Consider the following 15,527-nt stretch of genomic DNA (forward strand, 5'->3'; position numbering starts at 1 on the left):
ATATATATATATATTTTTAACCATTTCAGGTATTGTGTGATAGCTTTCCTGTGATCCTGGCACACTTTGAGGACATGGCAAGCCTCGAACGTCGGCCCAAACCATCGGCTGCTGTGACAGGAAGGGCCAAGAAGGTGTCCAGCTATTTGAAGGACTACGGCAGTGTCCTCTTCCTCCACTTCCTCTGTGATGTCCTTGACCACCTTGCCACCCTTTCCAAGGTTTTTCAAAAGGATAGTGTGACAGTGTGTGAGGCGGTGGAGAGCCAGGAGAGGTGTTTCTGGAACCTGTCCTCCCTTAAGACCAGAATGGGGCTGTACATGGAGACCTTTGTGGAGCAGAGCAATGGATCCGGATGCTACAAGGGTGTCCAACTGAACAGGGCTTCTTCCTCCACGCTTGAGCCACAAAGGGCAGCAGTGATAGGTATGACACCTTTTAAATAAAAAAAAAAATATATATATATATAGTGTCTGGTGTATTAAAAGGTGTCAAAGTCAGTGTAGTGATTGTGCATTTATTCTCATACAGATGCAGTCATCAGTCACTTGGATGAGCGTCTGAAGGACTTGCATCAAGACAGCATAGTAGCTAAGTTCAGGGCACTAGATCCCTCTTGCTGGCCCAAGTATGACCACACTGATGCTGTGGCAAGAGAGACCTTCACTCAGCATGGTCAGGAAGAAATGAAGAGCCTATCTGGATTTTACAAGGAGCTCTTGGCCAAGGCAGGGATTACACCAGAGGAGGTTATAGCCGAGTATGCCCAGTATAAGAGCTTCGCTCTCAGGCGGTCAGCTGTTCCAATGAGGGACATTTTTCTCAGTGTCCTGCAATCAGGTGTGTGTCAGTATAATGTTAAGTGTGTATTTTAAAAGTTACCAAAAAAAAGCAGAAAGTAGAATTTCTTGAAGGAAATTAATTCATATATTTTTGTCTCATTGTATTCCCAGAGGAGAGGAGAGCCATGTTCCGCTGCTTATGTCATCTGATGGAGATCTATATGGTTCTCCCGGTCTCCACTGCAGTGTGCGAACGTGGCTTCTCTACAATGAAGCGAGTCAAGACCGACTGGAGGTCAAGCCTTACCACCGCTCAACTCCAGAGGCTCATGTTCATCTCCATCCAAGGTCCCGCTCTGGAAGACTTTGATGCAGCCTCAGCTGCCCAGCGATGGTGGACATCAAGCCTGCGCAGGCGTAGACCAGGGTTTAACCCCTGGTCGTCAAGAGAGAGGGGAGATGAGGAGGATGAGCTGGTGTTGATGGGGAGTGAAGATGAGCTGGAGGAGTGATCAATCAGTATTATGGCACAAGACTTATTTTCAACACAGGGCAGCAGCGTGAGCACTTTGCCCGGCTCCGGACTGCATTTTTTGCCGTGCAACCAATACATTTTTGAAGAACGTTTATTTTTCATTTCGTTTTGTAAACTCATTTGGAGGCAGCCGAAATTTGCCGCCTTTCAATCGTTCTGAATGAATGGCAGCGGAAGGCCATTTTGGAATTATTGCGGTACACACATTACAAAATACACAAATTTTCCATGGGATTTTTATAGACTTTGGACCTGTATGATTAAGTTTTCAGGCTATGGAACCGTTATGTTTTCCAGCTCCTACCTCTCAGAACACAAAAGTAAGGAGCAACTATTTTATTTCAGTGTGTTCAAACCTGTTTCTCTTTTACATTAGCACTCAAAGTGATATTTTTAAACATAAATGTTTAACATGATTACATAGCATGATATTTTTTATAAGCACCCAAAGTGATTTTTCTTTATTGTGTAAGAAACTTCAGAATGTTACCTTTCAAAAGAGACCATCTTATGCATGTGCTATAAGTATAAAGTATTATAAATAGCTAATTACTTTGGGTATGCAATCGAATGGCGTTTTATGCCAGACTGTTTATGTTATAAAATGTGCCTGATTAAGTTATTAAATCATATTAATTGTCCAAATCTCTTGTCGGTTTTATTCATTTTTTTTAATAGGCTTTTATTTTCACAAGTAAATTTCGGACAAGTGGGTTTAGCCTTCGGACAAGTAAAATGGCTGAGCCACTTGTCCGAAGGACAAGTGGCTCAAAAAGTTAATGTCAAGCCCTGCACCCGCTTTCAGGGAGCTAGTAAGCATGATACCATGTCCGGGCGGCACACGGCATATGGGACGCAAAACGTTTTCCAACTACCTGGAGAAAGAATATACCAAAATGGATAGCGAGCTAAAGAAAACATTTGAGGGGCTGGAATACATCTCGACTACCGCAGACATTTGGTCTGTCCACAACAGAAGCTTCCTCGGGATAACATCTCACTGGATAAACCCCACCACTTTACAACGCCAGAAAGCTGCGTTGGCCTGTAAAAGGATAAAGGGTAGGCACACGTACGATCTTATTGCTAGTGAGATTGACCACATTCACTCTTTGTATGGAGTGTCAATAAAGGTTACCTCCACGGTTACTGATAACGGCTCTAACTTTGTGAAAGCCTTTGCCATGTATCAACCGGAATCGCTCTCTGACGACGATGATGAAGAAGAGGTTATCTTCACTGACGTTGCAGACGTGCTTAACACCGCCGCAGAGGAAGGGATTGTTTTACCTCCGCACCAAAGATGTGCATCTCACACACTAAACTTAATTTCATGCGCTGACGTGCTGAAGTGGCTCCTTTCAAATCCTGGGACTAAAGGAATCTACAGAAGCTCTACAGCTAAGTGCACAGCACTGTGGAATAAGGCAAGCAGGTCCACAGTGGCCTCAGAGATAGTGAGCGACGTGTTCACCAAAAAGCTGCTTGTGCCATGCACTACAAGATGGAATTCATTTTATGATGCTGTGGCAAGAATTGTTGAAATGCCTATGATTGACTTGAGTGCCATCTCTGATCGTTTACAGCTAAAATCTATTAGCGACAGGGAACTTCATTTTCTGAAGGAATATTGTGCCATAATGAAGCCACTCACAGTTGCTCTGGACATCCTGCAAGGAGAGGACAACTGTTACTTTGGCACCCTCCTGCCCACTCTAGAAACATTCATGTCAAAGACCCTGGAGATGAAAGACAGTCTGACTGTAGCAACTGGCCTACCTGAAGCCATAGTTCAGGTAAGAAACATTCATCAACACTTTTGTAATTATCTGGTTTTCCCTCTTCACTGTAGAGAAAGACTGCATGTAATCAGCACCAGCAACACCACTCATTTTTATTACAGCACACGTGGTATAATTGTTAACTATAGAATAGATGTCATTAATATTGTTAGCTGAAAGAGAGCACTAATATAGCCAAAGAAAATTGATGAAATGTGCAAAAAGTAGTTTTCAATGCATTCTATTTAAGGGACACAATAAGTCTTGAACATATTGATAAACTGACTGAAATGTATAAACTCTACTCCAGGGTGCAACAGAAATAAATAGTAATACTTTTTTTGGCTAAATAAAGTTTTAGTTTTAAATTATTTAATAACTCATAACAATAGTTCAAAATCACCTGGCGGTGTGCAGCTTTCATGGAAATGTACACAAATAAAATGAATAAATAAAAGGGAATCTCACTTATTCTAATGTCTGTGTCACTGTGTGTATGTTTTACAGGCTATCAAAAAACGATTTGCATCCGTCTTGGAAAGCAACGATGCAATGCTGGCAGCCGTCACACTTCCCAAGTTTAAGCTACGGTGGGTGAGAGACCAGAGGAAGAAAGAGATGGTCAAGGGAATCCTGGCAGCAGAGTGTCACAAGTTTCTCCCTGGCCCTGAGCAGCAACCAGCCAGGAATCCTGTGTCTCCAACAACTCCACCAGCCTCAGGCTCCTCCAAAGACAAGGAACAGGACTTTTTTTGCTTTGAGGATGACGATGAAACCTTCAGCACTGTGGAAACTGAGGTAATGGCCTACTTGAAAACAGCCGAAACAGGCATGGAGATTCTCAAAAGATTTCCCACAATAAAGGCAATTTGTCTGAAGCTAAATGCAGCTACCCCATCCAGTGCACCAGTTGAGAGACTCTTCAGTCTGGGAAGTCTGGTACTGTCTCCAAAGAGGAACAGGCTGTCTGACCAAAGGTTTGAGAAGCTGCTTCTCATGAGGTACAACCACTGGTTCGAAAGCTAAACCTCCACTCAAACATTAATTCAGGTCTTTGCCAATAAGCACTTTTTGTTGTTTTGATTAACTAGGCCCACATTTGTTATCTGTGTGTGTGTGCCACAGTGACACAACAGCACTTTAATTTCTGTTATATATATTCCACAACACTTATTGTATGCTTGCTGGACTTCAGACTTGAACTAAAGGAAAAACACTGACGTTTTTTTATACTTATTTTGTTGGACTACAACAGCAGTTGCCTCTATATGGTGCTGAAAGCACTTTCATTTTTGCACTTTGATTCTGAACAATATATTCAGCTTACTCTCCATTAGTTTCAGAAAAGCCGGCATACAACTCTTATTTTATGGTATTGCTCGTAGATTTCATTTTTGAGGAGCTGATGTTTTTTGTTTTAATGCATTTATGGTTGTCTTGTCTGTACCAGCATTTGGTGTGAAAGTACATTCATTTTTTCCAACTTGATTCTGAATAATATATTCAGATTGTATTTGATCTTGGGAATGTTAGTGTGTGTATTGTTGAGTGTGTTCAGATCCACCATAACAGGTTTACAGCTATGTTGTGTTAATTATGGCAAACTAGACCTGTAGATTGCAGGCAACTAAAGTTTTGTCAATTTGTTCTGGCCTGAAATAAATTGGCACTTTGAAACATATCTTTGTGTTTGTGTTTGTATAGACCACATTGCTTAGCAGAGTTCAGTGATGCAAATGCATGTCAAGTTGATCAACAGATTGTATTATTCTCCAATGCAATAACAGTACTTAAATGAAGGCTATAAGGCAGGGGTCTCAGACTCAATTTACCTGGGGGCCGCTGGACGTAGAGTCTGGGCAAGTCTGGACCGCTTCAAATATTCCGCAAAACATTTATTAAAAAATACAACATTAACAGTTATTCAACATCTTCTTAACATGAACTGTTCTTCACAACATAACTATGTACAGTTGCTCTTTCTTGCCTACTCCTTGCTGGTAGAGACCTGGCAGCGCTTCCTCTCACACAGCTGAGCCACATTTGGTTTGAGGGAGGAAGCAGTTGAAACCCTCAGTATGGCTTGAAGATGTGCATCAGTAAGTCTGGACCTGTACTTTGACTTATTGAAGTTCATGGTGGAGAAGAGCTGTTCACACATATATGTGCTCCCAAAAAGGCACATGGTCCGCTTGAACATCCTGGAAATCTCAGGGAAGGAGGGGGGCAATTCTCTCATGAACTGTCCAAGCTTGTCTGCTTTCCCATTCACTTCCCTGAACTTGGCTTTGAGCTCAGAATTGCACTGCAGGTCGATGAGCTCCATTTGAAGCACACCAGGGGCATTTTCCACATCAAAGGAGAAGGGGTCTGCAAACATTTGGAAAGTGGCTCTGTGTGTCTTGAAGTCTGCAAACCGCTGATCGAATTCCTCCTGTAGCTTCACAATGGCATCAATATACTTCTCACCACTGAATGCTGTGCCCCTGTCCATGAGAGCCTTGCATGCTGGGAAATGGCAGAGGTTTTTCTGAGGGAGCTGGGCTTTCCATAACATCAGTTTTGTAGAGAATGCTCTGACATTGTCATATGCTGCACTAACAAGCTGGCCCTGGCCCTGCAACTTCTTATTCAGAGTAGGGCTGGGCGATATATCGATATTTAAGATATATCGATATATTTAAAAATAAGATATGGAATTAGACCATATCGCATATATCGATATAGTTCAAATTTGCGCTGTAATACTTGCTTCAGGCAAGCCGTTCCGTTGATAGGAACTCTCTGCACTGCTTCCCGCGCCCCAGCTCCGCCCCTCCCCTTTCATGCACAGAGGGGGAGGGGGAGGGACACTCCGGCACTCTTTAACAAACATGGAGAAGGCAACAACGTCTGCAGAGCGTACGGAGGATAGCCCCTTGGTTGGTAAAAGAAAAAGCAGTGGCTCAATCATTTGGAGATGGTTCGGATACAAATTGTCAGACGAGCAACAAAACCAAGCTATATGTAGGGAGTGCCATAAGCACATTGCAGCCAGTGGTGGAAGCACTACGAATCTTTTTTATCACTTAAAAACGTGGCACAAAGTGCAATATGAAGAGTGTGTGAAACTGCGCGCTGCAGAAGCCACAGGCACAAGCCGTCCCCAACCCGATAAAGCTCCAGCCCCAAAACAAAGCTCACTGCAAGCTTCATTTTCCCGCTGTGTGCCGTATGAGAGGAAAAGCGACAAGTGGCGTTCAATAACAAAGGCGGTGTCCTTTCACATTGCCAAAGACATGGTCCCTGTTGCAACAGTGGAACAGGTCGGGTTCAAAGAGCTAATTAAAAAGCTGGACCCGCGATACGAGCTTCCCAGTCGCAACTATTTTGCACGAGAAGCACTGCCGCAAATGTATAATGAAGTCAGACAGAACGTTGAAGGCCGGCTCGCTAACGTCACCCATTTTGCGCTGACCAGCGATATGTGGTCAAGCAGGACGTGTGAGCCTTATATGAGCGTGACAGTTCACTTCATGCAAGACTGGGAGATGAAAACAGCTTGTCTCCAAACAAGTTATTTTCCCGACGATCACACCGGTGAGAATATAGCTGAGGCCCTGCAGGACTCAATCGCAAGCTGGAAACTTCAAGAAAAGCATCTGGTTGCTATAACAACCGACAACGGGAGCAACATCGTGAAAGCAGTTCAGCTGAACAAGTGGCTGAGGATGCAGTGCTTCGGTCACAGACTACACTTGGCTATCGGTGAGTGCAATGGAGTATATTTTCCCTTAAACAAAAAAATATTGAAATGTTAGTTTTTCCTCATTTTCCTTTGTGTGTCTGTCTGCAACTTTGTGTTTTATGCTGCTGTCTTGGTCAATGGCCAGGTCTCCGTTAAAAAAAATCATTCAGGCTAGGTTAAATAAATTAATAATAACTTAAAGTGCTAAAAGTAAGATCACTTACAATAGGCCTACAGGTAGATTTCAGAACCATATTTATTAGATTATTGGATAAGAATGAGGGATGCATTAATGTGTTTACCACTTTAATGTTACAGCTGGTAAAGGTGAGGTAATATGACTTTAAAATGCTGGTTAGCCTGTTGATATCATCAAGGTAATATTTAGCTATTATGATTTCTCTGGCCTGAAAGAGCACACTGCAAAGTGACTAAACGTAGGCCTAAACATTGTGGAGTTTTAGTGGAGTAGAAATATGAAGCAGCATTAAAATATAGCATAAATAACAACAACAAGAACAAAACATGAGTAAATGCACATGCAGTATAATCTAATTTATAAATTATACAAAAATAATAATACATACAAATCACTTACAGGATTAAAATTCAGAAAGTAACTGATTATAGGCTAATATTTGATATTTATGCCCATTTGATTAATAGTTCTTTATGATTTTGACAGGACATGGCTTGAATGACAAGCGCGTCACCCGGGCCATTTCTCTGTGCAAGAGAATTGTAAGCTGTTTTTCGTACAGCTGGAAGAAAAGGAGACAGCTTGCTGAAGTCCAGATTCAGCTGGGTCTGCCAAGTCACCAACTCATAACCGAGTCTGCCACACGCTGGGGATCAAAGCAGCAGATGATCCAGAGAGTCCTGGAGCAGGAGGGCGCACTGGCAAAAGTCCTGTCTGGTGACAACAAGACCAGGCATCTTATCCTTACCTGGCAGGACTTAGAGGTCCTAGAAGCAGTCCAAAAGGTCCTGAAACCTCTCCAGCTCTTTACCGATGCTTTATCAGGTGAGGAATACGTCACTCTATCCTATGTGAAACCTGTGCTGCACCTTTTTAAAGAAAGTCTCCTGGCATGTGAAGAGGGTGACAGTGAGCTTTGCAAATCAATCAAGACCAGCATTGTTGAGTACCTCAACAGCAAGTATTCTGACCCAGCCACTACTGACCTATTGGAGATGGCTTCATTTGTGGATCCACGGTTCAGGGCCACCTACATCCCGAGTGAAAAAGTCGATGCATTGAAGCACAGAGCTGTCTTGGAGGTGGAGACACTACTGGCTGATCAGAGCAGCGGTCACCTGACGCCTGACCTACATGTGCCCACTGTGCCTGAGCCTGCAGATGGAGAAGCAGCAGGTGCACCAAAAGCTAAGAGGACACTGGCAAGCTTCTTCAAGCAGCGCACAGCCACCACCACTGCACCAACCAAGAGGGGCGCTATTGAAAATGAACTGTCAAGTTACTTGCAGTCAGCAAGTGTGGAGAGTGACACTGATCCACTCAAGTGGTGGAAGGAACATGCAGTTGTCTTTCCAGCTCTGAGCCACCTGGCTAAAAAGTATCTCTTGGTACCAGCTACCAGTTCACCCTCCGAAAGGGTTTTTAGCTGCAGTGGGAATATTGTGACCTCCCACAGAGCATCTCTGAAGCCGGATGCCGTGGACAGGCTAGTGTTTCTTGCACAAAACCTTTAGGCCTAAATGAAGGAGGACACGCTTGTCTTCTAATGTCTACCTCAAGACAGCACTACTGTTATCGAAGTCAAAAAAATAACATGTTTACTGAGTTTACAGTCTTTTTCTTGTGCAACTGGTTGAGAGAGTTCAGATAAGCTATTAAGTAAAAAAAAAAACAGGTAATCTCAAGCTGATGTTTAAACAAGTTTTTCTTAAACCGAGCACTTTATTTTGTTATCTCTTTATATATAAATGCTGCCCTCAGAAAAAGATTTACCTATTTTATTTTATAGGCTAATTTTATTTAAGATATTTTATTTATTTAAAAGTGCACCTTACGGAGCTTTGTTATACAGTGTTTATGTTTACATTTTATAGTGAGTTTTCAATAAAACTACTCGTATTTGGCTTTGACTTTGACTGAGCATTTCATTTCACAGCTCTCACTTTGCGGAAAAAATATCGGGATATATATCGTATATCGATATTCAACCTAAATATATCGGGATATGACTTTTGGTCCATATCGCCCAGCCCTAATTCAGAGCATTCAGCTCCTGCGTGATGTCAACAAGAAAAGCTAAGTCCACGAGCCATTTGGGATCACTCAGCTCGGGAACAGCTCAAAAAACCTGTTCAGGACGTTTCCCCTGCTGAGCCAACGTACCTCTGTGAAGTAGAGCACATCCTCATATTCTGACTCAATTTCCTCCAAAAAAGCACGGAACTGGCGGTGCTTTAAGCCCCTGGATCTGATATGGTTGATGCATTTCACAACGACAGACATCACATTGTCAAACTTCAAGCATTTGCTGCAAAGGGCCTGCTGATGGATAATGCAGTGCAGAGCAATAGCCTCCTCCACACCCTCCTCCTCCAGTTTTCTTTGAACAAGTGCCACCAGCCCGTTTTTTCTCCCTGTCATTGATGGCGCTCCGTCCGTCGTAATTCCAACATACCTCTTCCATGGCAGACCGATATCCGCAATGGCATCACACAGTTGCTGAAATATCTCCTGAGCGGTGGTCTGGCCATGCATTGGTTTCACTGTAAGCAACTCCTCTGTCACTTCAAAATTGTCATCAACACCACGGACATACATTGCGAGCTGAGCGGTGTCAGTGATGTCTGTGCTCTCATCAAGAGCCACAGAGTATGCACGGAAAAGTTTGGCTTTGTCGCACAGCTGTTCATATATGTCACTTGATAAGTCAGAAATGCGCTCTGCCACTGTGTTAGCTGACAGGCTGATGTTGTTGAACTGACCCTTCTTTTCCGGATAGACTATACTTGCAGCCTGCAACAAGCATTTTTTTACAAACTCGCCTTCCGTAAACGGCTTTCCCGCTCTAGCAATCATCTCACTCACCACATAGCTAGCTTCGACTGCTAAATCAGCCTCATTGCTTCCTTTCTTGAAGAGATTTTGTTGCTTCCATAGAATGTTTTTTAGCTCTGTGACTTTTTTCTCTCTCTCATCTCCCAGGTATTTTGCATACTCTGCATGTTTAGTTGAGTAGTGACGTTTGACGTTATACTCCTTGTATACAGCGATTTTCTCTGTGCATATAAGGCACGTTGCGTTTCCAATGTACTCAACAAAAAAATATTCAGTCTCCCACTTCTCCTGAAATGTTCTGTGGTCATCATCAATTTTTCTTTTCCCTGAAAGTTTTGATGAAGACATGGCGATATATTTTGCTTCCACTCTGTGTCACTTTTGGATCACTCTGGATTGATTCCGCTGCGCGCATTTGATTGACGTGTTGCGGAGTTCCCTCGGAGGGGGGAGGGGCGAGGGAACTCCGCGCAGCAGTTCCCTGCCAGCAGCAGCAGCAGCAGCGGGAAAAATAAAATTGAAATGTAAAGCGCAAACGTAAACGCGCGGGCCAGATTAACACTATTACATGATATCAACAAAGGGGCCATGAGAAACTGTCTGTGGCCCGCGGGCCTGGAGTCTGAGACACCTGCTATAAGGGCATTAATGGGAGCTTTTTTTATTGGGAGCCCTTTTTTTAAGTAACTAAAACGTTACTTTTCACAGTAACGCATTACTTTTGGTGTAAGTAATCAGTAAAGTAACTGAGTTACTTTTTAAATGAAGTAACTAGTAATGTAACTAGTTACTGGTTTTCAGTAACTAGCACAACACTGATTAAACAACATTATTTTGTTAACTAAAAACAAGGTGATGTTTTTTAAATGATTACTTGTCTCTTATTTAGCACAGAATATGATCCTATCCGTGACGATCCGCTATATCAGATATACCTATCAGCTGTTTATTTCACATGAGTTCCAGTGTGGCAGCTTTTTAATAACTGCTCCTCCTGGTGGATCCATGATCCATTGCAGCTGGTTTCATTATCATTTATCAAGGGGGCGTATCAAGTCATGCGGGGGGTTTTCCTTTCAGCGAGGGCCCACCCCGTGCCGATCACAGCCCCACATGGGTAGGGGCGTCTGAAATGAGGTGCTACATCTGTACATTAGATTTAGTTATACCTGTAAAGTAAAATCACAGCAATGCTTAAAGTAGTTGAATTAGCTCCACTTTACTACCTGCAAAAAATACATGAATGCATCAATATATGTGTCCCTTCGCAATTAGTATTACTGGCCCCGTGCATCTCCTAATCGTTATAACCGGCCTGCTCTCGTCTATCCCACATGCTCCACTGAGATCCAACATCTAGTTTCAGGGGGCCTGTGGAACTGCCAGTCAGCTGTTCCTAAGGCTGACTCATCTCTGGCTACGCTTCCCTGCAGTCTCTGGATTTCCTTGCTCTCACGGAGGCCTGGATTACTCCATTTAACACATCCACTCCAGCAGCTCTCTCCACAGCATATTCCTTCTCCCATACACCCAGACCCACTGGCAGAGGAGGTGGCACTGGTCTCCTGCTCTCTCCCAACTGGAGCTTTTCCCTCTTGAAGCTACCTAACTTCACTCCTTCCACCTTTGAATTCCATGCCGTCACAGTAACCTATCCTATACAATTAACCATTGTTGTTCTCTACCTTCCACCAGGCGCCTTGGGGGACTTCTTGGAGGAATTAGATCATCTCCTCTCACACATCCCTGAAACTGACCCTCCTGCTGTACTTCTCGGAGACTTCAACCTCCAGACAGGGAAAATATCTGAACTAACATCTCTTTTAACCGCCTTTGCTTTCTCACTGTCTCCATCCCCACCAACACATAAAGCTGGCAATGTCCTTGATCTCATATTCTCAAGGAACTGCTCTACTCCTAACCTCTCTGTAAACCCGCTTCACACCTTGGATCCAGGGCTCTCGACTAACTTTTATCACCATCCTCCCGGAACCGTCTCAAAATACAATCTAAGCCGTCCCGAAATTAATGTGGACCATCCCGAATTTAAAATATTAGTTTATCTACATTATCATTAGTTAAAATCATTCAAAGTGACCTTTAACATAAATAAAACATCATACAAATCATTAGATGATAATTCATCAACCTTTTTATTTGAGTAAATCAGTCAATCACATAAAAAAAGGCCAAATATATATTTTTTTAAAACACACAAACGAGAAAGTTACTCTAATATTGAATCCAATCAAGTCCCATCCAATTAACTAACAAATCCAACATTCTGTCCTGAAGAGAGAACCCAGAGTAACCACTAACCAGGATGACAGTCTGTAACACAGTCAGGAGACCTTTACAAACTGCCACGCCCCCTCGCACACAGACGGGAGTGAGAGATCTCTCGTATGGATTCGAAAGATCGAAAATAAGATCGAAAATACATCATTGACGCATTTTGTAGTCTTATTGCATATTAGAGTTCACAAAACTAAAACTGCAATATAATGTTTATGTAGCAATAATATATAGGAAATATATTTTTTAAATGTCTCCAGTACAAATAAAAAGTCAGATAACGTCGGAGCTTAACAGTACCACTGTCTTTAATCATTCCGGCCCTGGCCCACTTAATACTGGGGCTCGGTACCCATCCCTACATGGGGAGAGGAGCAGCATATTGCTAAGGACTAAATCAGGGTTGCCAACTCTCACGCATCTGGCATGCGACACACGCTTTCACTCTCAATCTCACGCTCACGCTGCCCAAACTATTCTCACGCCAAAAACAAGATGAACCGGCGATTGTTTTTGGTTGGTTATTTACAATTTTGAGTTGACAGCTGCTTAAGCTGTCGATCCGCTCCCTCCCCACCCCCACCACTCTTAACAACGTTAACAGACAGCAGAGCAGTGGGAGCCGGTTGGTCAATCCCCGACCCCTGTTGCGCATGCGCAGATCTAAGATCCAGTAGAAATGATAAAAAAGTAAAAGTCTGCTGCTTATTTTTCTACTAGGCCAAAATAGAGTCAAAGAGTATAATGAGAGTGAGAGTGTCTTAATTAATATATTTGGCAGTTTGGAGTAGATTTGTTTGTGTGTGTGTGTTTCATGTATAGGCCTCTCACAATAATTAATTTTGTTGGATACATTTTCCCGGAAATTATTGCGATAGACGATAATATTGTCGGCACCGTTGTATGACCATTTTAGACTACTGACATAATGATAATATATAATAATAATTCAAGTACATCCTTTCAAACTGCTAGTCACATCCTCATGTAAATGGAAATTTATCGAGTTCATTTTTATTTATCGTACGATAAGTCATTTTATTGTTTGTCGTGACAGGCACACAATAAAACAGTGGAATCAAACATGTGTTTGACTTTCATTAGTGAATGAAACTTTGTGCCCTTTATAGTCTCTGTCCAATATTGTGTATTTGTATATATTGTATATACATCCTATATATATGCTAAGGTCCCGCTACTGACACGATAGCAGTCATTTATTGCGCAAATGTGTAATTAAACCCATGATATCAAAATCTCACTCCAGCCAGGTACCCAAAGTTGGCAACCCTGACTAAATACGATGGAGAGTTCTCATCTCAGCCTTATTACCCATAGGGGATGAAGAGGAGTAAGTAAATAAAGAGGCCGGCGCTCCAGGGTCTGGTTCTGCTGTGCGTTTTCGTGTTGTAACGGTAAAAAATTGCAGAATTCCTCCACGAGATGCCATTGTCATTGTACATCACTCAACCTGCGAAATACACACACTTAGTACATAGCTAGATCCACAAATTTGCAGGCACAGCTGTGTGTGTGTGTGTGTATTGTGCGGGTTGCTAAATGGTTTGTGCGTGTGTTTATGTTGACAAGGAGGTTTAATAACTGTGTGCTACACAAAACGTGCAGGGTTAGCAGGATATTTTAATTTTAATTCTCGTCCCAAATTCATCCCAAAATTATTTGTTATCCCCCCCGACCCTATTTTTTTCGACGGCGGGACGTCCTTAAGCTCGAGCCCTGCTCGGATCACTTTTTCATATCATTCTCTCTACCCCTTTCCAAACATAACAAACTAATCTCTTGTAACTCTGCACCTGTCCGCCCTAACCTTCGTTCCCTCTCCCCCTCTACCTTTGCCTCATCGATGCTCCCAGCCCTCCCTTCCTCTGATTCGTTCCAACTCCTGCCTCCGAACTCTGCTGCAGAAACTCTCCTCTCTACTCGCTCATCCTCTCTGGACTCTCTCTGTCCTCTCACATCTCTGCAGGCTCGTCAGTCCCCTCCTGCTTCCTGGCTAAATGACGCACTGCGTGCTAATAGAACCATCCTTCGGGCAGCAGAGCGGAAATAGTGGAAATCCAAACACCATGACGAACCCCTAACCTATCAGGCTCTCCTCTCCTCTTTCTCTGCTTCCATCTCTCAGGCAAAAAGCACTTTCTTTCAAGATAAGATCCAATCTTCCTATTCCAATCCCAAAAAAGTATTTTCTATCTTCTCCACCCTCTTGGACCCCCCCAAAGCCCCTCCCCCCTCCTCCCTTCTTCCGAGCGACTTTGTTAACCACTTTGAAAAAAAGGTTGATGATATTCGCTCTTCTTTTTCTGACTCACCTTTACTCACCGCTGGGTCACCAGACCCTCCCTTCACCCACACACTGACCTCCTTCTCCCCTCTCTCTCCAAGTGAGGTTATTACCCTCATTACCTCTGCCCGTCCTACCACCTGTCCTCTGGACCCTATCCCCTCAAACCTCCTTCAGACTATCGCTCCTGATATTCTGCCGTTTCTCACCCATTTCATCAACACTTCTCTACCTTCTGGTCACTTTCCAAACAGTCTCAAGGAGGCAAGAGTAAACCCTCTCCTAAAGAAACCCACTCTCAACCCGTCTGATGTTATAAACTACAGGCCTGTCTCTCTCCTCCCGTTCCTGTCTAAAACACTTGAACGCGCTGTCTTTAAACAACTCTCCTGTTATCTCCATCAGAACAACCTTCTGGATCCGCACCAGTCTGGTTTCAAGGCAGGTTCAACAGAAACTGCCCTCCTTGCTGTCACTGAGGAACTGCACACGGCTAAAGCAGCCTCCCTCTCCTCTGTCATCATCCTGTTGGACCTGTCTTCTGCATTCGACACGGTGAACCATCAGATCCTCCTTCGCACTCTCCAAGAACTTGGAGTTTCAGGCTCTGCACTTCCCCTCCTCACCTCATACCTCAAAGACCACACCTACAGGGTAACTTGGAGAGGGTCCGAGTCCGACCCTTGTCAATTAACTACAACTTTCTATTTGCTATCCTGGCTCCAAAATGGTGGAATGAGCTCCCCATTGACATCAGGACAGCAGAAAGCCTACACATCTTCCGGCGCAGACTAAAAACTCATCTCTTTCGACTCCACTTAGAGCAATACAATTACTAACAAAGCACTTATATACTAATAAAGGACTGGCTTATCTAAAGCCAGTTGAGTAGCACTTGAAATGTTTGTCTATGAAACCTGATGTACTTATATGACTCTGTTTTCTTCAAGTTTGTATCTTGTTGGTCGAATGCACTTATTGTAAGTCGCTTTGGATAAAAGCGTCAGCTAAATGCAATGTAATGTAATGTCTGTGGAATTCCCTCCCAGACCACCTGAGGACTCCACA

General features: G+C 43.2%; 5 protein-coding genes across 8 annotated transcripts in view; 3 read left to right on the forward strand and 2 right to left on the reverse strand.

Moving 5' to 3' along the window:
* The window catches only part of LOC307035963 (zinc finger protein 862-like), a 4,433-nt gene extending 2,471 nt beyond the window's left edge, over nt 1-1,962 (forward strand). For both annotated transcript variants that reach the window (XM_079675864.1, XM_079675865.1), the window contains 3 exons: nt 30-426; nt 532-840; nt 954-1,962. In XM_079675864.1, coding sequence (XP_079531990.1) covers nt 30-426; nt 532-840; nt 954-1,294 — 1,047 coding nt within the window. In that variant the 3' untranslated portion in view covers nt 1,295-1,962. The remainder of the gene's footprint in view (nt 1-29; nt 427-531; nt 841-953) is intronic.
* LOC307035962 (E3 SUMO-protein ligase ZBED1-like) overlaps nt 1-4,779 on the forward strand; it is a 23,374-nt gene extending 18,595 nt beyond the window's left edge. Inside the window, exons 2-3 of one of the 2 annotated variants that reach the window (XM_079675863.1) lie at nt 2,904-3,113; nt 3,606-4,779. In XM_079675863.1, coding sequence (XP_079531989.1) covers nt 2,958-3,113; nt 3,606-4,124 — 675 coding nt within the window. In that variant the 5' untranslated portion in view covers nt 2,904-2,957 and the 3' untranslated portion in view covers nt 4,125-4,779. Of the gene's footprint in view, nt 1-2,116; nt 3,114-3,605 lie in introns of those variants that run through there. The other variant, XM_079675862.1, reaches the window with a different exon arrangement.
* Nucleotides 1-15,527, reverse strand: part of LOC307035964 (cyclin-dependent kinase-like 1) — a 49,982-nt gene that overhangs the window by 21,897 nt on the left and 12,558 nt on the right. The gene's annotated exons all lie outside the window — the stretch shown is intronic.
* Nucleotides 4,504-11,543, reverse strand: LOC307035966 (general transcription factor II-I repeat domain-containing protein 2A-like). Its single transcript, XM_079675869.1, has 2 exons — nt 7,755-11,543; nt 4,504-7,722 (listed from the first exon to the last, which is right to left on the reverse strand). Exon 1 carries the CDS (start codon nt 10,205-10,207, stop codon nt 9,128-9,130), a length of 1,080 nt encoding a protein of 359 aa, XP_079531995.1. The 5' UTR covers nt 10,208-11,543; the 3' UTR covers nt 4,504-7,722; nt 7,755-9,127.
* On the forward strand, nt 5,924-8,778 carry LOC307035961 (E3 SUMO-protein ligase ZBED1-like; the record flags this gene model as incomplete). The annotated part of the gene is made up of 2 exons (XM_079675861.1): nt 5,924-6,845; nt 7,511-8,778. 2 exons carry the CDS (start codon nt 5,924-5,926, stop codon nt 8,536-8,538), a joined length of 1,950 nt encoding a protein of 649 aa, XP_079531987.1. The 3' UTR covers nt 8,539-8,778.

This window comes from Notothenia rossii (assembly GCF_949606895.1).
Source record: "Notothenia rossii genome assembly, chromosome: 4".
NCBI classification, from domain to species: Eukaryota; Metazoa; Chordata; class Actinopteri; order Perciformes; family Nototheniidae; genus Notothenia; species Notothenia rossii.

Bases quoted from the DNA above. Each gene is read 5' to 3' on its own strand.
- LOC307035966 (XM_079675869.1), bottom strand. From the start codon at position 10,207: ATGTCTTCATCAAAACTTTCAGGGAAAAGAAAAATTGATGATGACCAC.